General features: G+C 50.3%; 3 protein-coding genes across 8 annotated transcripts in view; 2 read left to right on the top strand and 1 right to left on the bottom strand.

Annotated features, from left to right (window-relative positions):
* HAS3 (hyaluronan synthase 3) overlaps positions 1–5,764 on the top strand; it is a 19,562-nt gene extending 13,798 nt beyond the window's left edge. For all 5 annotated transcript variants that reach the window (XM_082229330.1, XM_082229329.1, XM_082229327.1 and 2 more), the window contains one exon: positions 113–5,764. In XM_082229330.1, the coding sequence (XP_082085456.1) occupies positions 113–1,036 (924 nt within the window). In that variant the 3' untranslated portion in view covers positions 1,037–5,764. The remainder of the gene's footprint in view (positions 1–112) is intronic.
* On the bottom strand, positions 5,087–7,358 carry CHTF8 (chromosome transmission fidelity factor 8). Of its 2 annotated transcripts, XM_082229406.1 has the most exons (4): positions 7,285–7,358; positions 6,784–6,821; positions 6,564–6,681; positions 5,087–6,444 (listed from the first exon to the last, which is right to left on the bottom strand). In XM_082229406.1, the coding sequence occupies exons 2-4, from the start codon at positions 6,804–6,806 to the stop codon at positions 6,232–6,234; spliced, it is 354 nt and encodes a 117-aa protein (XP_082085532.1). In that variant the 5' UTR covers positions 6,807–6,821; positions 7,285–7,358; the 3' UTR covers positions 5,087–6,231. The 2 variants fall into 2 exon arrangements, with proteins under 2 accessions (XP_082085532.1, XP_082085531.1); XM_082229405.1 differs by lacking the exon at positions 7,285–7,358 and having other exon boundaries at positions 6,784–7,274.
* On the top strand, positions 7,356–22,362 carry UTP4 (UTP4 small subunit processome component). Its single transcript, XM_082229315.1, has 16 exons — positions 7,356–7,622; positions 8,205–8,396; positions 10,244–10,328; positions 11,110–11,199; positions 12,009–12,223; positions 12,953–13,124; positions 14,056–14,147; positions 14,324–14,420; positions 14,611–14,675; positions 15,422–15,544; positions 16,267–16,426; positions 16,607–16,713; positions 16,951–17,046; positions 18,243–18,428; positions 19,749–19,856; positions 21,132–22,362. The coding sequence occupies exons 1-16, from the start codon at positions 7,461–7,463 to the stop codon at positions 21,246–21,248; spliced, it is 2,067 nt and encodes a 688-aa protein (XP_082085441.1). The 5' UTR covers positions 7,356–7,460; the 3' UTR covers positions 21,249–22,362.

The following is a 22,362-nucleotide window of genomic DNA, read 5'->3' as shown; positions in this document are numbered from 1 at the left end:
AGGTCAGCTTGATACACATCTGTGGGTAAAGAAAACTGGTACAGGAGCCAACCTGTCCATTGGAGGGAGGGTTGTGGAGGGCCCATGACTCAGTATTGCCTCTTCCCCCCAGATCCTGAACAAGTATGACTCGTGGATCTCCTTCCTGAGCAGCGTGCGCTACTGGATGGCCTTCAACGTGGAGCGGGCCTGCCAGTCCTACTTTGGCTGCGTCCAGTGCATCAGCGGCCCCTTGGGCATGTACCGCAATGCCCTGCTGCAGCAGTTCCTGGAGGACTGGTACAACCAGACGTTCCTAGGCAGCAAGTGCAGCTTTGGGGACGACCGCCACCTCACCAACCGGGTCCTGAGCCTGGGCTACCGGACTAAGTACACGGCCCGCTCCAAGTGCCTGACCGAGACGCCCACCAGGTACCTCCGCTGGCTCAGCCAGCAGACGCGCTGGAGCAAGTCCTACTTCCGGGAGTGGCTCTACAACGCCCTGTGGTTCCACAAGCATCACCTGTGGATGACCTACGAGTCAGTGGTGACGGGCTTCTTCCCCTTCTTCCTCATCGCCACCGTCATCCAGCTCTTTTACCGCGGGCGCGTCTGGAACATCCTCCTCTTCCTTCTGACGGTGCAGCTGGTGGGCGTCATCAAGGCCACCTACGCCTGCTTCCTGCGCGGCAACGTCGAGATGATCTTCATGTCCCTCTACTCCCTGCTGTACATGTCCAGCCTCCTGCCGGCCAAGATGTTCGCCATCGCCACCATCACCAAGTCCGGCTGGGGCACCTCTGGCCGCAAGACCATCGTGGTCAACTTCATCGGCCTCATCCCAGTCTCCGTCTGGGTGGCAGTGCTGCTGGGGGGGCTGGCCTACACTGCCTACCACCAGGACCTCTTCACAGACACAGAACTGGTCTTCCTCATCTCGGGAGCCATCCTCTATGCCTGCTACTGGGTGGCGCTGCTCACCCTTTACCTGGCAATCGTGGCCCGGCGCTGCAGCAAGCCCCAGGAGGAGTACAGCTTGGCGTTTGCGGAGGTGTGATGAGGGTGGGGGTGGGGGGTGGGGAGTGCAATAATGGCAAAGGACTGGCAGCGTTTCCCCACATAGTTGTGGGGCTTCAGGAGGGCTGGCCCCCCACCCTGCTCAGGACCTGATCCAGTTTTGAAACGTCCATCCCGGAAGCAAATTGGCAGATTCAGGAGTGCATCACTGGGGAAGGAAGCCGGAGCCTCACAGAACGGATCCTGCTCGGTGGGCTTCCGGATCCTGCCCCTGCAGAAAGCTCAACAGCTCCTGGGAAAAGTTTCCACCACCAGGTGTCCCTGTCGTTCTATGCAAATGACACTGCCTCTCCCCAGAATAGCACCAATGTGGCAGGGACGACCTCTGTAGCCGGTTCAGGGTACAAGAGTCATTGCAGCTGATGGGGGGTGCAGTTTTTACAGGGAGAAATAATAACTTCCTTGTGGAGATCTGTTAAAGAAGGGGCCCTTCTGTGCCCAGCGAAGAGACCATCAATAGGTTTTTGATCTTCCCTAGGAAGAGCTTTAAGGAGTTTGTAAGGGTTATTCACTGTTCATGGGAGAAGCAAGTGGGACTTGAGCCACTGACATCAAGGGGTCGCTTTCTAGGCAGAGGCCCCACAGGAGGTGGAGTGACAGGGCAGAACATGTGCTCCTTCCAAGAGGGGCTCCCTTCTGCTTGCAATCACTGCAGCTGCAGGACTGGAGGGAGATTTACTGAGAAGGAAAGGCTGGCAGTAGAAAAAAACCACATTTGGGCCTTAGCGGGAACATGCTGTTGCCCAAAGAATACATCAAATGACTAGGCTGCCCATTTCTAAACAAACGCAAAATACTTGAAAGCTCCCAGATTGGCCCAATACAGCATGAGCCACAGCTACTGTGAATTCGATAAAACAGGTTGCAAATTGGATTGATCAAATGTCTTCAGTTCCTTCTGGAGTTTTGGGGGTGGACCACCTATTGCTACCTCCCTCTTTAGTCCAGGACCAGGGATCATGCAAGTGGCCCTACAGATGCTGAAGGGACTCCCAGTTCCCTGACCAGTTATTGAACTCTAACTGCTGTCATCCCTGACATTGCTGGCTGGAGCTGGTATGAGCTGGGAGTCCAACAACATCTGCTTGGGGAAGGCTGCTGTAGACCAGGTATCTTCAACCTTTTTGGACCTTTTCGGTCCCAGGACCCACTTTTAACCAAAGCATGCATGTAGAGATCTGTTGCTTAAGCTTCCACAATATTTGCATGGTGGTAGTGCCCGACCAATCCTAGAGCAGGCCATGACCCACCAGTTGAAGACCAGTCTTCTAGACCATATTTTGTTATGCTTGGGTAGGGGTGTTAAAATACTTTAATGCTGTGAACAGAGCTGCCTGTCTGGAGATCTTCCTTTGGACCAGCCTCTCTCTCTTGGCCTCTGCTTAGCCTGGGCCTCCTAACTTTCTGGTGCTTCTCCTACAGACTTCCTCTCCCCCTGGTGCTCTGCCAACATGGCCACGTTACACTTCCAACTCAGAGAAGGGGGAGAAACTGAGGACAGTGGTGCTGCTTTTGGGAGGCCACTGCCACCCAGTCTAAAAGCCATTTCTAGATTCACAATCTGCATCTCTGCCCAGCCCTTAAAACTCATTCCAGTCTCTGGCAAGAAGCTGCCTGTGTTGAAAGAGAGGGGGAGGGGGTGTCCCAGCTTCAGCTGGCAACAAGCTCTGGGCAGCTTTTATGCCAAACTCACATTGCTGAGATGGAAGTGCTCACCAGTTGTTCCTTGCCTGTTCCTAAGCTAGCAGGTCAGCATGGGAACAAAGTGCTTAGGCACTTGCTATAGTAAATCCGCTGTCATCTACATGCTTCCAGCATAGGCAAAGGCACAGATTTTCTGCAATTCCATTCGTGCAGAATGTGGAGGTCTGAAAAATCTGAGATTCCCTCCTTTTTATGGCTAAAAGAAAACAAACCAAGTTTCTACAATTCGTATTTTTACAAAAAGTTCTTAAAATGTATAAGCAATATTTGCAAAACATCTCAGAGGTGTTTTGAGTAGGAATGCTTCTTTAGTAGCTTACTTGTATTGTTCCTTCGGCCTCCACTCTGCTTCTTGAAAAAAAAGGGGGTTCTAAATTCAACAGAGTTATAAAACAGATGCCAAATAAGGCAGGCACATTTATGTTTAGACATATTTGTGTGGACCTTGATTTACAAAAATTTGTTTGCTTGGAAAAAATTAAGACAGGTTGCTGCTGAATTTGCTTAGAGCAGCTGTATTCCAAAGTTGGCTCTTTCTTGCTTCTCAAGAGAAGCACTAGAAGGCCCTGTATGCTGGAGACTGGCTGACATTGGCCACACAACTTTCCGGTCCCCACAGGCATTGTGAATCCAATTGGTGGACAAGGAGCAGAGTGAATAAACTTTCTGATTAGAGCAGATGTATATTTATTATTACCTTTCACCGCTAAACTAAAGAGGGTGTTGTGTATATGTGTGTGTGTGCGCGCGTGTGCACCACACATACACACACTGGACAGGCTCCATTAACTTTTGTTTTCCTTGCTATGTAAGGGAGCTGAATAATCCCTGGGATGCAAAAGTAACCTGGATGCTTTTGCTCCAGATATGCTTGGGGGGAGGTATGAGGGAGGTAGGCACACAGTCTTTTAGTGTATTGGATTTTTGTTTCTCCAAATACAAAACTTGCCCATCAGCAATGAGGCTAGACACCTGATTTTTACAAAACCAAGCAACTTCTCAGGATTCCACAAGAGACTTCTGTACCAAAATAATATTCTGTGCTATGACCATGCCACCTCCTAGGAACAGAGGGCACCTGATCTATCTTTTGGCCTTGGTGCTGTTCAGGAGCCTTACCAGTGCCCATCTTCCTGTACTCCTTTCTGCCTCAGGCCAGTAAGCTGAGTCTGACTTTGTCCTGCTGCTGCTGCTAGGGGTTCCACTGCCCCAATTCCAGGTTCTCTCTCTGCCGCTTTCTTTCTGCCCATCCCACACAAGGTCCTGAATGCTATCCGAGGTTGTACCTGTAAATTCCTGCCTCTCCTGCCATGCTGCTTCACGTGAATTGACAGGAACAAGAAAAACAAGCCCCTAATATGAGACAGGGAAGCAGTGGGCAAAGGGCAGCTTGCTACTCCCATGGGCTCATGTGGCTGGGAGGAAGATTAAAGTGGCATCAGTGCCGGTTCTGTCCTGCCACCTCTGGAAGGCAGATGGAGTCTGCACTGCCATCTAAGAAAGCAATAATGGCTCTTGGGCTGCAAGCTCCCTTTATCTAGGCACATACTAGTGAAGAACTTTCCTATGCTGGGGACTGACTGCATAAACGAAGCTGGGATAGATGTCTCCTTCCACTACTGCCACCAGAAAGGGCTGGTTCCCACCCCACTTGCTCTGGATTCAGCATAACCTCACACCCTAAGGGCTGATTGCCGAGCTGTTTCCCAGGGGCCCCAACCAGCTTGAAAAAGAATGGTTCTAAGCAATTCTTTGGGTGGCTGGGGGAGCGTATGGTACTCTCTGGCAAGGAAGAATGGCTGCTTTGCAGGCTAGGAGAGCTTGCAGCCCACACTAGAGCCTGCCTTTCAAAAAGCTGCCCTGTTGGGGGGAGCCATGTGAAACAGTAACTGCTTGCTCTGTAACCTGCCTAAGGCAGATGCCTCCCTGCAAAGAGCTGCCAAATCAAACTGTTGTATGGACAGGGCTGATCAGCGTTGAGAGTACATGAGTATCTGACAGCCTTTAAAGGCTGCTCCCAAGAAACACTGTGGCAAAAGATGGAGAGCTTCCTCAAGTCCCTCTTTCCAGCTGTGCATCCTTCCTAATTGCGAATGTCTGGAAATGCTGCTTTCTGCCCGTGCTGTTCTCTGTGGCCTGCGCTGGTCCCAGGCATGAGAGTGGAGGGATGGGTGGGTAGGGTGCCAGGCTTTGCTCCCCCCTCAATTCCCTGCTCTGGGCTGCATCCCCTTTTCTATGTTACTCCGTTTGGGTTTCTCTTATTTAAAATGAAATTTGTAGAATTTTTTGTACTCTTTGGTAACAAACACTAGTTAATTGCTTAAAGTTGTTTGTAAACTTATTTATTTTTTACCTGCATTTTCATATTTTTTATAAAGGTTGTTTGGTTTTTTTTACTATGATGCATTTGTTACAATAAAAAATACCTTGCAAACAAGATGGTCTAGAGTATATTTGGGACTTTTCTGCCCATCCCCTCCCTTCACCAACATGCACACAATCTGAGTGGGGTGGGAGGAAGACACTGGCAGGGGCAAAGAACCAGGTCTAAGCTAGCTGAAATCTGCAGGAAATTTCAGCCTGATTTCCCTTTCAGCCATTCTGATTTCCTATTTGCCAACAAGACCTCCCCAAAGAACTGGAATTCAATAGTCACCCCCTCCCCCAAAATGTCCTAGAGACATAAAATAAAGGCAGATCAGAATCTAATCATCTCCTAGAGTCTGAAAAAGAGAGCCCCCTTTCTCAAAAGGCACTTTAGCAACAGCTGAGCTCCCCACCCTGGGAACCCAAGAGGCAAAAAGCACAATGCTATGGTCTCCAAGAGTGCTGAGCTCCTTGAAAAATGGAATCAAGAACCCAAGGAGAACTAAGTGACCAGCAGGGACCATAACGAGGCTTGAGTTTCTGCAGGAGATAACTGTAGAGAGTCATCAGTGCTGACTGGAACTGGTGGGAGCGTTAGTCCAGAGGACATCAGATTGGCAGAGGTCACCAGCCCTTGGGAGAGGATCTAAGCAGAAACCCAGAGCAGAGTCCTCCATCCCTGGGATGAAGATCTGGCTAATATTACTCAGGTTCCCCAATAACTTTTATTTGTTCAGTGGGCTCTGGATTTTGGGGCAAGGGGCTCAGCACTTTAGCAAAGACACTGGGTTGAATCCCACAGCTGAGCTGCTCTTGGAGAAAGCACTGGCTATTTGAACACACTGGGCATGGGTGCTGGATTCTCCCAGACACTGGCTTTAGTCCCACAAAGGCTGGCCTCTGAGATAAGGCAGTTCTCCCAAGGGCTGGGTTCACACAACAGATTGTATAACCCGGAACGGAAAGCACTGAGTTCCAACAAGCTGGCTAAGTGGACAGGATTTGTCCCTTTTGGCACAGTCCCCAGCACTCTGCAAGGAAGTAGGCAGACCTTCCTCCATGTGAACGAGGCACCAGTGTGCTTGGATGTGGGCTGCAGCATCCTCACGCTTTCTTGGCCACATTGGTGATGATGGGCTTGGGGCGGGTTTTGAAGAGCAGCTTCTTCTTTATGAGGGCGGTGACTGAGTAGTGGCCTGGTCCCAAGCTCGCCTCGCTTCCAGCCACTGCTTGCTTGGTCAGGACGGCAAAGGGCTTCTCTAGACGCACAACTTTACCATACAGGATGTGGTGCCCCACGATGAGCACGGGGACTCCCTAGAGGAAGAGATCAGACAGTGGGGGCACTCAAGCCTTGCAGAGAGAGTGGTATGGAAGGAAGCTAGCCTCAGCCAAGAACTCCCCCCACATCCGCAAGCACCTGGCTAGTCCCTCACCTCTTTGGTGTAATGTAGGTCCCCCAGGAGCCTCCCTGCCAGGCCAGCCCCAGATCGCGATTCCAGCTCGCCTTGGAGCTCCATCAGCACCCACTCCGCCAGACCTCCAACCCCATCCCTGCAAGGAAAAGACGAGGAAGGGAAGAGCTGTTATAGGTCACGAGGTGTAGCAAAGAGATCATTCCCGAACCATCCCCACTAGAAGCCAGTGCAGACTCACCGGGACACGACCAGCTGCACCATCGTCCCACGGTTCGTCTGCAACAAGGAGAAAAGGGGTTTGGAGGCGGGGTGAGAACGGGCAAGACCCAATTCTCCCTCGTTCATCCCAGCGGGGCTCCCGGCCCAGAGGCAGCTAAGGGGCAGTCCCCCACCCCCAGCAGTGCCAACCTCGGGCAGAGATCCCCCTTTCTTACGAAGACTCGCCCGCGGGCTCCCCTCTTCCTGGCCCTGCGATGCCGAGGGTGGTGGCCAGTACGGTAGCCTCAGGCGAGCAAACTGACGCAGCCGCAGCATCCAGCAAATAGGGCGAGCCGCTTCCCTGCGCTTGTTCAAAGGACAGGAACTCTGCACGCGCTCAGAGTCACCCTCATCCCTGGACGCCGGGGGATCCAGAAACTCCGCGCCTCGGCGCCTCTGTTGGAGCGGCACTCTGCACGTGCTCAAGAGCGCGCTCGCCGCTTTTCTTTCTTGCTTCCCCCCCGCCAGCTCCGCCACGCACCTCACTCAGAATCTCCTGAACCTCCCGCCTCGCCGAAGCCCCGGAAATCCCGCCCCTCGCCCCTAGATAACTTCCGCTTCCGGGCTTAGAGGGGCGGCGCGCACGTGGAAACCGGGCTCGCTTCGCTCTGTCTCCGTGCTCTCCGGACGCTCGGCCGGTGCTATTCCCTGCCTGCCATGGTCGAGTTCGAGGTGCACCGCGCACGGCTCTTCGCCTTTGTGCCGTCCGGGATCCGGTGCGTGGCTGCGTCCCGCCCTTCTCACCACCGCCTGGCCGTGGGCCGCCTCGACGGCTCCCTCGAGATCTACGACCTGCAGGCCAACATGTTCCAGGAGAAGGTGACTCTGGCTCCCGGGGTAGACTGCCCGTGGCACCTATTTGACAGGTCTCCACCTCTGTGAGGTTTTAATGGCACCAGCCATTGTCTGACCCCAGATCGTGTGGCCTTGAGTTCCACAAGCTAGTTCTTTCCTCCGTGAAGTAATACTAGTTTATCCAGACACAGCTGAGCTCACAGTGACAGAGAGCCCTTTGGCTCCGCTGAGGCTGGGAATTGGAGCCCCAAAGAATTGTTTCCCTGGGGGATGCCCTGCCTAAACAGCTATTTGCTGGGCATTCTTTGGGGCAAGAGGGTGGGTGGCACAGGTGACTCACCAAGCCCCTCTCTACTTTACTTCTGTAATCAGGAGGTGTATCAGTGTTTGGGGTTTCTGGCTGCAAAGTTCTCCAGTCTGAGCCCAGCCCAGGTTCATCCTTTGTGTGATTCCTCCCAGCTAAAGTTTGTGTATGTGTGTTAAAAGGAGGCCATTGACACCCAAAGCCTAAAAGAAACACCTTTCCTTAAACCAGAAAACTGTTCAGGATTGCCTCTTGGTTTAGGGGTCCTGCACCTTCCCCTTACCTATGACTTATCTCTCCAGGTCATTGCTGGCCACGATATGAGGATCCCAGAGGCGCTCTACTGGGCAGCAGGAGACCGGCTCTTTGGTGCAGGTCTCAGTGGGGAAATTGTTGAATACAACTTGGAGAAGCTGAATGTCAAATATTCGTTGGATGCTTTTGGAGGTCCTATCTGGAGCATGGTGGCTGATCCAACTGGGACTCAATTGGCGGTAGGTGCCCCTAGTATCCCAGAGAGGGGCAGCTTGAAAATGTGGTAACGAAGTCTTGTGCTAGCAAGAGAACATCCCTTAGAGGAAGGAATAGCACCTGATGATTTAGAACAATAAGGGGTGTAGATCCAGGTAAGTAGCCGTGTTGGTCTGACGCAGTCAAAATATATATAAAAAAATTGTCCAGTAGCACTTTAGAGACCAACTAAGTTTGTTCTTGGTATAAGCTTTCATGTGCATCTGAAGTATCTGAAGAAGTGTATCTGAAGAAGTATGCATGCACACAAAAGCTTATACCAAGAACAAACTTAGCTGGTTTCTAAGGCGCTACTGGACCAATTTTTTTTTTGTATATTTCAATAAGGAATATTTTACCACATCTATAGATGATGCAAAACCAGAAAGCTAGCCAGCTTCTCAGAAGGCAGTGATAAATCCCCAAATGATGTTAATAGAATGGATTACTGGGGGTGGGGGGAATTCTGGGGAAATGTATTTAAATAAATATATTTTATTGCAAGGCAGACAGTCCACATCACCCCAGGACTGGGTGTACTTAGCTTGTATAGTCACAATATTTTGCAAATTAGAAACAAAGAACTCATAACACATCCATTAACTGCTGCAAGAACAACTATTGCCAGGACATGAAAATCATTGCAATTATTAACTATGGACCAATGGTATAATGCAATTTAACAAACAGCATTATTGGAAGAATTGACACAAAAATTGAAGTAGCAAGAGGCCAAAAGAAGCACAACAATTTTTTATCAGTAGGTTATGACTTTATTGATTACACAAATAATGAGGCATATGGTACAACTAATTAACAGCACAGTCTGGTGTGCATTAAGTACATATTTTAATTTTTCACCTCCCCTGCCTCCCTTTCCTATAAATTCCTATAAATTCTAATTGTTATTAATACAAAATACTTTTTACTTTTGGTCACCAATCTAAGCAATGCACTTTACTATACATCATTTGATATCTGTAATAACTAGTAATTTTGGTATATACACTTTGACAGGAGGGTTTACAGTGGTACCTCGCAAGACGAAATTAATTCGTTCCGCAAGTTTTGCCGTCTTGCGATTTTTTTCGTCTTGCGAAGCACGGTGTCGGAAAAGTTTTGGAAAAGCTTCAAAAATCACCAAAGTCTTCAAAAACCTCAAAAAAGGCTACCACACCGCGTGCTATGAGTTGCTCCTCAAAGTCAAGTCGCAACTGTATTAACGGTGTTAAGAAAAAGGAAACAAACTTGCAAGACGTTTCCGTCTTGCGAAGCAAGCGCATAGGGAAAATCGTCTTGCGAAGCAGCTCAAAAAACAAAAAACCCTTTCCTTTTGGGAGTTTTCCGTCTTGCGAGGCATTCGTCTTGCGAGTACCACTGTATTTCACATGCACATTAGGAGAAGCTTATTGAGTTAGTGCAGTTTGACAATTGGATCAATTACCTGCAGGGGTGGGCACTCCCTTGTCTCGGGTGTCTTCCAACAGGGGCTAGACAGCCATCTCTCTCTAGGGGATGATCCTGCTCTCTGGATTTCCAACATCAATCAGGGGTTTGGATTAAACAGCTTATAAAGCTCCCTCCAGCTCTTCAATTTTCTGCATTTCATTCTCTTCTCCACTCAGTGTTCTGCTTCCTGAGGCTTAAATTCTTTCCTTTTGAGTAGTAAGGTGCTTCTCCAGCACCAGCTTGGCATCTGTGTTTGTGTTATTGATAATCTTGTGTAGTTTGGTCAGTCAGAGCTCAAATTATTGGTCAAAGCCCTGGACTCTTGGTTGTCTACCAGACAGGATTCTGAACAGGCTACTGACCCTCTCTCTTGTTCTTGCAGCTTGGCTGTGATGATGGAACCATTAAGCTCTTCAACATCTTACCAGATAGAATCGAGTTTGAGAGGCAGCTGGACCGACAGAAAGGTTGGTTGTGGGTGGGGGTGCATGTGGGGGTCATGATCACCAACAGGATGAGCTCTGAGTCCATGTGCAGGAGGGGTAAAGGTAAAGGGACCCCTGGCCATTAGGTCCAGTCGTGACCAACTCTGGGGTTGAGGCGCTCATCTCGCTTTATTGGGAGGGAGCTGGCGTACAGCTTCCGGGTCATGTGGCCAGCAGGACTAAGCCGCTTCTGGTGAATCGGAGCAGCACACGGAAACGCCGTTTACCTTCCCACCGGAGTGGTACCTATTTATCTACTTGCACTTCGTGCTTTCGAACTGCTAGGTTGGCAGGAGCAGGGACCGAGCAACAGGAGCTCACCCCACTGCGGGGATTCGAACCACCGACCTTTTGATCGGCAAGTCCTAGTCTCTGTGGTTTAACCCACAGCGCCACCTGCATCCCTTGCAGGAGTGGTAGGGAGCCTGATTTCTTGTTGCTTGCAGAGGAAAGCCCCTTCAGGATGCAAGGAGACCACTTGGCTCAGTGGTAGAGCGCATGCTTTGAATGCACAGGGTCCCAAGTTCAGCCCCTGGTATTCACAGGAAGGGTTGGGAATGTCTGAAATCTTGGAGAGCCTCTGCCTGTCATTTTGGATAGCAAGGACCTATAAAGACCAGTGGTCTGGTTTGGTATAAGGCAGCTTCTTGTATTTGCATGTCCCTCTGAGCCTCACCTACCTGCCCCCACCCCCAAAATGAGTTTGAGTCTTGGTACATCTTATAACTGAGACTCTCCTCTTCTGCCCCACCTTACCTTACAGGACGCACCCTGTGCCTTTCCTGGCATCCATCAGGGACCAAGATCGTAGCTGGCTCCACTAACATCATTCGTGTCTTTGATGTCAAATCAGGTGAGTTCTGGAGTTAGGCATGTTTTATGCTGGGGCCAGGAATATGGTGTGTGTGTGTGTGTGTTTGTGTGTATGTCATCAGCTCGTCTAAGCAAGCTTCACCTTCATGATTCTGGTCTGTGGTGGCCATTAAGAATCAAGGACTGCACCCTCTTGACTGTGTCCCTTCCATACACCCAGGTTCAATGGCACGGAGAGGACAATACTGGCTGGCTTGCCCATAGCCGGTGAACTCCCATTAGAGAGGGACACATAATTTAGTGACAGAGTACATGTTTTGCAATCCAAAGATGTTAGGTTCAATTCCCGGCACCTCCACTTTGATGGCGCATTATAGGAAAGAGCCTCTGCTCTACCTGGAGAGCAGGGTTTGCCAGCTTTTTGGGGCCTGTGGGCATATTTGCATACTGCAGAAACTCTTGCAGGCATCATATACATGCTGTAGCATATTCTGTTGCAGGTGTGGGGAACCTTTAACCTAACAGATGTGACTGAGCTACAACTCCCATCAGCCCCAGCTAGCATGGCCAGTTGCCGGGGGTGATAGGAGTTATACTTCAGCCAGAGTTTCCTCACACCTCTTCTGTTGGCTACAATAGGGTGCTTCTTTCAGACTTCATTTCAGCAGGAGGAGGAACCCTGGGCAGGCGGAGGTGCACCCACTGGTGCCATGTTGGTGACCCTCCCCATAGCGCCCTGTTAGCATTTGAGCAAAGGGGCTTTCCTTAAGGCCTTGTAAAGGCCTGTTCGGTTTGGGGTGGCAGCTGAGGCTAAGCAGACCCTGAGTGAGCCTGGTGCCTCTTTTGCAGGCCATGCTGTCCAGCGGATCCTCGTGGACCGGTGCTTCAAAGTGTCCCGCAAGCGGTTGCCTGTGGTGGTGTGGGATATACTCTTCCTTTCGGATGGCACAATTGTCAGCGCGGACTCTGCTGGGAAGGTGCAGTTCTGGGACTCGGAGATGGGGACGCTGCTGTGGAGCCACCCTGTCAGCAAGTCAGCCGTGCTTTGCCTGGCTGGGTCTGAGGTAAGTTGCATGTTAAAGGCAGAGCAGCAGCACTGGGGGCGGGGGAGGGTGGCAGCGTTTGCTTAAGCTTGACAAGCAGAAAGGAAAGCAGGAGTCACTTATGCGGCAGAACAGGGGGAGTGTGAAATTGAACTGCAGAATAACAACAGTCCAAGATTTGGAAAGTTGCAACCCAAGGCAAACTTTCTTACTCCTCAGGGGGAGATAGACAGCTATCCTAGGGGACTGTGTGAGCAGAGTCCTCATTGGAGGGCAGCTTATTCCCAAGCAGCCTTTGCCAACTGTGGCACTGATGGGAGCCGTAGTCCACCAGATCGGGAGGGTCCCAGGTTGGCGTAGGTTGCTCTTGAACTTGGCCCTGTGATGATATGATGCTAGCTATCAGAAATTCATTTAAATCAAGACTTTGTGGCAGATAAAAGCACTTTGTGTGTTATCCAGAGCCTCGGAAAACCTGAGTGTGTACATGTGGCCATTCAGGGAAATGACATTGTTCTGTGCTGAATCTGAGCTTGACTGGGACATCCAGCTGACCAGTGTTGGTGGCCAGGAGGCTGAGCTTGATGGATCTATGGTCTGACCCAACATGGCAGCCCTTGGTCTGTGTAATGTGACCTCAGTGTGCGGTCAGTTCACTTATTTTCATTGCATGAGGTTCTGCATCGACCTGTTCTCTGCCATTAATACTTCCTCCCTGCAAACCTTTAGCTTGCCCAACTTTCTCCACAGGCAGAAGACAGTATTGTGGTTGGCACTTCGGAGGGGCTGGTATATCAGTTCCAGCTGCTACCGGTTAAGCTGGACAGTGCTGAGCTCCAGTGGGTGCGAACAAGGCCCTTTAAGCAACACACCCATGATGTGCGGACAGTAGCACATCTTGCAACAGCATTCATCTCTGGAGGTAGAGTTCACTGCAATCGTGTGTGTGTGTGTGTGTGTGTGTGTGTGTGTGTGTGTGTGTTTGAGTGTTTGATTGCTTTGTGGTAAAGTACCTGCTTTGCATACAGAAGTTCATGGGTTCCATCCCCAGATGCCCATTTTAAAGGACCACGTAGGTAGGAGGTGATGGGAAAGGCCTCCCTCTGCCTCCTGAGACCAAGTCAAAGTAGACAACATTGGTCCAAGTCACTGGTCTTCAACTAATGGGTCACTGTCTGATCCAAGGTGGGTCACAACATGGGCACTTCCACTATGCAAACACAGTGGTACCGCTGGATGCGAACGGGATCCATTCCGGAGCCCCATTCGCATCCTGAAGCGAACGTAGGATGTGAGTGCGCGTGCGCGGGTCACGTTTCACTGTGCATGCACCTGACGTCATTTTGAGTGTCTGTGCATGCACAAGCAGTGAAACCCGGAAGTAACACGCTCCGTTACTTCCGGGTCGCTGCGAAGCGCAACCTGAAAATATTTAAGCTGAATTGTATTCATCCCGAAGTATGACTGTATATGGCAAAAGATTAAGGAATTGGTCCCCAAAACATATTTGGGTTAAAAGAAGGTGTGAGAAGGCTGAAAACGACTGCTCTAGGAGAACCAGTAGCTTGATCTGGTGTGTGCACATACCGCCTATAGAAGGTGCTGTAATCTGATGCATCTTGACCTGGTTTGCACCCCTATTTATTTATTTATTTCATTTATATCCCAGTTTTTGCTCCCAAGTTGCTCAAGGTGGTGCATCTGGTTCTCCTCCTCATTTAATCCTCACAACAACCCTGCGAGGTAGCTTAGGCTAAGAGATAGTGACTGACTGAAGGCCACCCAGCGATCTTTATGGCTGAGTGGGGATTTGTAACCACTATACCACCCTGGCTTTTCCCCTTCTTATTTAGGTCTGGACGGGGAACTTGTGATCCGACAATTCATGGAGAATTTGGATCCCAAGTCTCATGAATCTACCCTCCAGAGAGTCACCTTCCCTCACGTGAGTAGCGGGATTGGCGCCTGCTATCTAGCAATGCCTTCTCTTCTCACAGATGGCTTCTCATAGCTTCTTCCTTCCTGCAGTGGTCCTGTGCACTAGAAGGACTCAGGGGCAAGCCATGCAGACTCTGCTCCCCCACCCTACTTCTCACCTGCCACTTCTTTTCCCTCTTGCAGAGGTGCCTTGTCTCCTGTGCCCGGATAGCCCGCCTCCTCCTCTTCCAATACCCAAAACATCTGGAGCTTTGGCGACTTGGAGCCACCAACACAGCAGGTGAGAGCAAACTTTGCTTTCAGAGCCTTGATGGTCTGGTGTGCTTGAGGTGCCCCTAGAGGAGACATGTCCCTTGGTCACCTGGGCCGGTGTTGAGCTTTGGGCTGCTGGGAAGCTTGGCAGTCCCCTCACATATTAGGACATCCTAGAGAGACTTGATGTGTAAAGATGCTCTTGGTTCTTGTTCCAGGAAAGGCTGGTGAAGTCCTTCCTGTCTCCTGTCCCCCAGAACACCTTCTCCAGCTCAAGGCCAAGGTGAGGGAGCCATGATTTCTTGTCCCCCCTTGATTGTGGATGCTTCAGATTCTCAACATGCCCTGTGGGCATGAATTGTGCAGGAAATCTCTCCACTTTAGATACAAACAGTTTTATGCAAAAGCAGGCTATGGGGTTTTTTTTAGCATTAGAACAAAGAGGAGACAGTCTCTTGTTCTCCCTGAAATACGATGTTTATTTAGCTCAATGCATTTCAGAGTTGAGTCTGCAAATGCTTGTAATTCCTTGAACCTTAAAGAGACTTCTTCTGGACACCTGAACTGAAAAGAGCTTCAAAAAATCTACAAGACCTTCTGGATACAGAAATAAAGAAAACATCTTACAGCCTCATAGTTTGAAACTGCTTTTGGTTCAGGCATACAGAGTAGGTTTTTGTTTCTTTAAGGATCAAGTAATTTACAAGCATTCACAGCTCCTGATGAAGGAGTTTCAACTCTGAAACATGTTGAACTAAATAAACATCTTATTTCAGGGAGCACAAGAGCCTGTCTCTTTCCTGTTCAGCTGACCCTGGTGCTTCCCCCTCTGCTTTTCTGCTTGCTATGGTTCCCCTACATCTTCTTAACTGTAGTTGTTCCCAAGCCAACTCAAGGCAATCTTGCAACATGTTGATTTTGCTGAGTCTCCAGAGGTAGCAAGTCCCACCGTTTCATCTCTCTTAGTCCCCTGTATCTTTTTGGAGGAACCTAGCTCAGCTTCTCCCTTCAATCTGGATTCCTTCCTAGGACCCTGAGCACATTGCCAGCAGCTGCGTCTCACCCTGTGGCTCCTGGATTGCCTACTCCACAACTTCCAGGTTCTATCTGCACCAGGTCCAGCTCAGCAGTGGCCATATTGCTATCAAGAGGGTGAGTGAGAATTCTGCAGGGTGGAGACTCTGGCCTGGGTGTTCTGGTCTGGGGCATGCTAGAGCATCATCCGGGAAAGCTGAATGTTGGGAGATTCTGGAAAGACAAAAGGAAGAACTTCTTCACACGGGGCATAGGTAGATGATGGAGTTGGCTCCCGCAGGTTGTAGTAATGGCCAATAACTTGCATAGTTTCAAAGGGGGGTCAGTCAGATCTGTTTAGGATAAGGCTATGAATGGCTACTAGCAATGATGACTGTGCACATGACACCCACACCCACCCCCAAGTATTGGAGACAGTCTACCTCTGAAGGCATATTGCTGGGGATTGTGAGCAAGGAATGTTGCACTTGGTCCTGCTTGTGGTCTTCTTCCCTTTGGGGCATCTGATTGGCCCCTGAGAGAACAGGAGGCTGGGCTAGGTGGGCTGATCCAGCTCTAGGACTCTTAGTTATTTATGTCATTTCAGCAATTTTGATACAGCTTAAGTACAGTAGTCTCTAAGCAGTTTACACGGATGCAATCCAAAAAAAGTAAAAATCAGATTAAATGATAAAATTATTATGTTCTTTTAAGATTTTGTAACTTATTCTTATAAGTTGATGGAAGGAACAGGAAATGCTCCTGTGGGCCTCCTTGGGGGAAAGGGGGTTGGGGGAAGGGGAGGTGGGGCCTCAGGGTAGAGCTGGCCACACTGACCCTTAACCCTTGCCTTCCCAAAGGTTGCTAAGATTCCAAAGGCGATTCGCTCAGCCCACCACCTCCTTTTCTCTGAGGACTCCACCAGGCTCTTTGTGGCATCGGACAACGGTTCTGTGCACATCCTCAAGCTCTTGCAGTCAGGAGTCTGCAAACACCTGCACATCCTCCGCCCCAGCTCAGGTAAGATTGGCTATTTGGAGAGCAGGACATACTTACCAGCACTGGGGTTAGGGCAGATTAGTGGCTTTTGAAGTGATATTTTAAAGTGAAGCCAGGGTAAAAAAAATGTCTATAAATACACATATTAATACACATGCATTTAAAACTTTTGAAAGCCACTTTCCTCATGCATCCCTGCAGAGACGTCAGAAGCTGCATACCTGCTGGCGGTTAGTGCCAACGGCCAGTGGTTGGCTGCAGCTAGTGGTGATCGGGCAGTCAACATCTACAACTTGGAAGATGCCAAGGTGAGCCAAGCAGAACCTGCCTGCAGTGGTGAGAGGATGAACCTGCTTGGTCTGAAAAAGTGAAGCAGGTTCATCCGGATTCTTTGCTGCATCCTCACCATGAGGGTGATTGAGAGTTCTGAGAGCCTTCTGGGCTCCTGTGCAATGATACAGCCCCAATGAAGGGAAGGGGGCAGCCTGGGCCACCTGGGTGGGAGGAAGGCTTGGTGAACCCCACTGTCTCTCTCTCTTGTCCAGCCTCATTGCACGGTGCCTGCATATGACTGCCCAGTGACTGCTTTGGCCATTCACCCAGGGACCAATAATGTTGTGATCGTCCACTCAGATCAGCAGGTAAGACCTTCACAGCCAACTTCACCTCCCAAGCCTCACTAGGCACACAGAGAATCCGGGGGGCGGGGAGAAGTTTGCTCCATCTGTGTGCACAAGAGTTCTGCCCCCGCTATTGCAGTCAGTCCCAATTGCTCACAAGGAGGATACTGGTGGGAAGATCCTGGGAATCGTTTCCCTGGTACAAGTGTAGGGACCGCCAGCAGTGTAAGTTCTCGATCCAAGGCAGGTAAAATGTCTTGTTTCCACTGGAGGGGTTACTTTGCTCTTTGCTTATTACTTGTGTGTGTAGCCCACCCTTCAAGGGTCCCAGAGCGGCTTAGAGAAATATTACAGGCTGTGCTGCTTGGGGGCTTCCCTTTGGGGCAGCTGTTTGGTTGCTGTGAGAACAGGATGCTGGACTAGGTGGGCCCCCTTTGGCCTGATCCAGCAGCCAGGCTCTTTTAAGTTCACAATTAAAAACAAATGCAGCTTGCCGTTAAAACAATAAAATAGAACCACAAAATAACAGAAGAGCAGCATAGAACTGCAGCACATAGCAATGCAGGAGGAGGGAAGACGTCTACTCAGCCAAAGGCCTCCTGGGTCAAGTGATGTGTCCTGACTAATCAATTAAAAGCATGCAGTGCACAGAGACAAGCCCCAGAGGGGAGGGCATTCCACAACCTGGGAGCCACTACAGGGAAAGCCCTCTCACTGACTGCCCCCCTCAAAAGCCCCTCTCTGATCATCCACCAGAGTGACTAAGGTAGTTTTGGTGCTGTATCTGGGTGTGAAGCCGGATTAAGTGTGTCTAGATCGATATTATTTGCAGTTCTGCAACAAAAGCCAGTTCTTTGTTATTATGATTGAAGGCGAGCTACAGGCCAAGGTGTTTCTATTCCAGGCAAGTCCAAAATTTGGCATCTCGGAGGTGGCAGGAGAGATTCACTTTTGTTTTTTCTATGATCCATCTCTAGGGTAACCTTTGCCAACCAGAAGTTTTAAACTACAGTTCCCATCAGCCCAAAGCAGCACAGCTGGGCTCCCAGCAGCTCCAGCATCTTGTGGCCATGCTGCCTGGGGCGGATGGGGGTTGTACCCCAAAATCTCTGCAAGGCACCAACTGGTGAAGCCTGATCTCGTGCTTTATGGGGCTGAGCCCCTGCTTAACAAACCTGCTGCTCCAGCTCTCTGTTGTTTGTCTTCCTCTTTCCCAGATGTTTGAGTTCAGCATCACCAACAAAGAATACACCCCCTGGAGCCGGACGATACAGAAGCTCGGGCTGCCCAAGAATTGGCAGTTGCGGGAGACACCCATCACCCACATTGCCTTCAGCCCCCAGCAGGCCTCCCACATTCTGCTGCATGACACATTCATGTTCTGCATCCTGGATAGGTCCAAGGTGAGGAAGGTTCCAGCACCAGACCATTGGCAGTTTGCCACACAAGGGTGCACAGCACCTGTTGTTGTCTGAGCCACTGGTCACACCCAGCCCATTCCTAGACTTGTCTGCAAGGGTACCAGGGCGAGGAATGCCCAAAAGCTCAGTGGCAGGTACTGAGAGGTCTTGCTTTGGTCAGGCCTCACCTGGAGTCGCTGTGTCCCATTCTTGGACACCACAATTTGCTACAGAAAGATGGAATGTGGCAGAGGAGAGCGGTGAAAGTTGCGAGGGGTCTGAAGAAAGTTCTTTGAGGAAAGCGCTGGGGAGGGCTGGTGTAGAGAGGGGAAGATTTTCCATTCAGAGTAGGTGATCCATCAAACCGATGGGTTCAAATGTCAAGGAAGAGATTTAGGTCACATCTGCACCATACATGGCTCCCCCCAAAGATTTTTTAATTTTCTCCTTGCAGACCAACAGTTCCCAGCAATCTTCACAAACTACAGTTCCTAGGATTCTTGGGGAGGGGGGCAGCCGCATGGTTTAAATGTGCTTGAAGGGTATGGTGTTGATGTTCTTTCAGCTAAATGTTAGTAAGGGCATCCTAGCAGTGGGTGGTATTAAACTCTAGTCCTGCTCATAGGTACACTAAGTTAATGGACATGACTAATCTAGGTATGTCTACTCATGAGTTGAATACCACCCAGTTAGAGCTGTTTGGAACCAGCAGGGAGGTAGCAGGCTCTCCTTCATTACAGGTTTTTATGCAGAGGCTGGATGGAAACCTGTCAAGGATGTCAAGGGCATGGCTTTCCTGCATCCTCAGAGGGTTGGACGATGACCTTTTGAGCTCCCTTAAACAACTTTTATGATTCTGTATGCCCAAGACCCTGGAGAGCTGCTGCCAATCATAATAGACAGGTGGAGCATCAGTTAGAATAAGGGACCATCACAGGTTCAAACATCTCCTCTGGGTCAGTGATGGCACATCCATTTTGTCCTGGTAGGGGGACTTCTGTAGGTTACCATCATGGAAGTTTGGGGGGAGGTGGGGGCGCAAAGCTGGCTGACATATCTAAGAAAGGCTCCGGGAGTCTGGGGAGGATTACAGATTGCTCCAGCTCATAGGTTACAATAGGTAGACCTGGAGGCTGCTTCCAGCAGGGGGACTTAGCTGGGTCATTTTTGTCCTGGCAGAGAGTGCAACACAGCTCCGAGGCAAATTAGCTGCACTGCTTGTTCTCCACAGCTTTGTGAAACGGGATATGATCTGAAACATCTGTGAAGCTGACAACCACAGCTTCCCTGTGCCCTCAGTAACACTGCCTTTTCTCTCTCCAGTCGCTGCCTGATGACTCTGCCTTCTTGAATGACCAGCAGTCCCATGCACAGTACTCCAAGGTTGCTCCCTGTGGCTTCAGGCCCTTCAAGTTCTGCAGAAAGTACCAGGTTTGTCTTTGTGCATCTGCACCCCACCCCACTGGACCCAGGAGAGGCAAAAGGAAACACTCCCCCCCCCCAGTGCATGGTTCAGGGATGCAGGGAGCTGCCATCAGGTCTGGAGCTGGCTGAGAGGACTCTGAAAGTGGGTTTTACAAATCCATGGAGAAACATTTTGGGGAGTACCAGCAATGCCCTGACCAGGGTGCTGGCATGGTTGAAGGCCAACCCTGGCATGACCAGAAGTAGAGTGCTTCCAGCCTCAAAACAGCCCTGCTGGACCAGACCAAAGGGGACCATTTAGCCCACTGTCCTGTTCTCACAGCGGCCAACTAGTTGCTCCAAAGGGAAGCCCACAAGCAGGACCTGAGTGCAACAGCATCCCTCTCCCCTTGTGGTTCCCAGCAGCAGGCATTATTCAGAAGGATATTGCCTCTGACAGTGGACGGAGAACATAGCCTTATTCTCTTCCATGAATTCGCCTACTTCTCTTTTAAAGCCAGGTACGTTGGGGCCATCACTACTCCAAGCCATCCTCCGGTTGGCTTGGCAATGAAGCTGGTGCCTCTGGGCCAGAGAGAGGTGCATCTGTGGCAGGGAAGTACAGCTTCATTGCCAAGGCCACAGAGCTGTTTCCTCTGTTGCTAGAAAATCCAAGTGTCCCATAAGGAGCAGGGCTGCTGTTAAGCCTGACGGCCTATTTTTCAAATCCCAAGTAGCCACATGGCACAAGGAGGGGTGTGTCAGTCCCACATTACACTGAGCACAATCAGAGAGCAATAAATGCCGGAAACAACAGGCATCATAAGCCCACTGCCTTTGATTTCTTGAACAAGGATGGCAGAGGCAAAAAGAGTGAATGTGGCAAGACTCTATCGCCAACACAAGGGGAAGAAGTCTCCCAGTGGCTACTAAAAGCATCATCCTTCCTGTTCAGAGGCAGCTTGTTGCTTAACACCAGGGAGTATCAACAGAGCATCTGAGAGGCATTTGATTGACCACTGTAGGCTATGGGATGCCAGAGTAGATGGCTTCCCTTGGTCTGATTCAACAGGGCTCTCTTTAGGTATTGACGAGAGTGTCCTGGAATGGCTGTGAGAAGGGCTTTTGCTGCTGGCCTATCTGGGCAGCTGATATTTTGTAGCATGAAAATAATTGCATGTCCGCAGGCAACATGTGTTGGGCACAAGATGACACCCTGTCTTGAGCCCATTCTGTCCAAAGGTTGCCAACTGCCAACCTCTGCTTATTCTAACTCTCCTCCTTTCTTCTTCCCCCTGGCAGCCGTTGCTGTTTGTGGACCTGTTGGATGAGAATTGCCTGGTGGTGGTGGAGCGGTCTCTGGCAGACATCAAGGTGCAGCTGCCCCCGCCTGTCTATCTAAAGAAGTTTGGCACGTAAAGGCACCTGTCCCAGCCCTGCCATGGCTGTGGCTGTTCCATGCAAGGACTGTCAAGCAGGAAAAGAGCAAAAACCTGCAAGGCGGCAGTGTTGCCCTCCCAACTGCGATAGTCCAGAGAAGCAACAGCTCAGGTGGGCTGAAAGCATCCCCTTTCCTCCTCCTCCTCCTCCTCCTCTGATCCAAAGCAAGTGAATGACTGGAGAGACAACCAGCAGGTCTTGGGAACCCAGCCAACTCCCATGCCTCCTTCCTCCTCCCCTCCTCTGGGCCCTTGAGCTCGCTCCTTTCCTCCGCAGCGTTATCAGGCTGACGAAGTTGGCTTTGACCTTGGGATCTAGGCTGGAATGAATGTTCTTCTCAGTCAATGATTAACCTCCAAGATACCAGCAAAGACTCCACAAGTAGCTTTGAACCTGAATGGGTGGAAGTCAGCAGAAGGGGCCAGGCTGCTATGGAAGACTCGTCTGCCGGTGCCTTTGTTTGTCCCTTTTTAATAATAAAAAAGAGTACTTGGCATTTGTACAGGGCTTTTGAGTGTTCAAAGGGCTTCAACCACGTTACACAATGCTCCTTGGAAGGTGCGTCAGTATCGCTGAAGGTGAGACAGAGAGGCGGCCAGCCTAGCACCGCGGCAAGATTTGAAATGGGGGACTTGCTAATTTTTTTCACTCAATTTCTTGGCTGCTGCGCAGGCTGAGCATGTATTAGAGCGAGTGTTCTTGCAGGTGTCCTCCCCAGTCTCGGTCTACCATGTGCCTGTCTCTGCTCCTCCAAATGGCTATGGTGGCAGCAAATGCTAGTACTCTCCCAGACTAGGCAAACTGGTTTCAGCCCCATCAAGCAGAAACCACGAGTCCAGCCAGTGAGGAAGAAGAACAATGCTTTGCCTGACCTTGACGTCTGTGTTTCTCCCGAAGTGGGGGCGGTGATGGTCCTAAGTTTCCAGAGGGGGTGAGAAGGAAGTGGCTACAGGGCTGAAATGATACGTTTTGAGTTTCAGGGTGGGGGTGAGGAGAGAGTAGCGTTATGCTGCTGGGTGAAGCTGTTGGAGTGATAGCCTGCTGTGTCCTTCGCTGTAATTGAAATGATCAAAATAAATCTGACTGAAGATGG

Source organism: Podarcis vaucheri (assembly GCF_965113315.1).
Source record: "Podarcis vaucheri genome assembly, chromosome: 7".
NCBI classification, from domain to species: domain Eukaryota; kingdom Metazoa; phylum Chordata; class Lepidosauria; order Squamata; family Lacertidae; genus Podarcis; species Podarcis vaucheri.
The sequence above is the reverse complement of the archived record's forward strand: the minus strand, read 5'-3'. Positions and strand labels throughout refer to the sequence as shown.

Bases quoted from the DNA above. Each gene is read 5' to 3' on its own strand.
- CHTF8 (XM_082229405.1), bottom strand. From the start codon at position 7,079: ATGCTGCGGCTGCGTCAGTTTGCTCGCCTGAGGCTACCGTACTGGCCA. The intron at 6,682-6,783 runs GTGAGTCTGCAC...TTTTCCTTGCAG, and splicing joins GTGCAGCTGGTCGTGTCCCG to GGATGGGGTTGGAGGTCTGG. The intron at 6,445-6,563 runs GTGAGGGACTAG...CTCTTCCTCTAG, and splicing joins ACCTACATTACACCAAAGAG to GGAGTCCCCGTGCTCATCGT.
- UTP4 (XM_082229315.1), top strand. From the start codon at position 7,461: ATGGTCGAGTTCGAGGTGCACCGCGCACGGCTCTTCGCCTTTGTGCCG. The intron at 11,200-12,008 runs GTGAGTTCTGGA...CCTCTTTTGCAG, and splicing joins TGTCTTTGATGTCAAATCAG to GCCATGCTGTCCAGCGGATC. The intron at 17,047-18,242 runs GTAAGACCTTCA...CCTCTTTCCCAG, and splicing joins TCGTCCACTCAGATCAGCAG to ATGTTTGAGTTCAGCATCAC.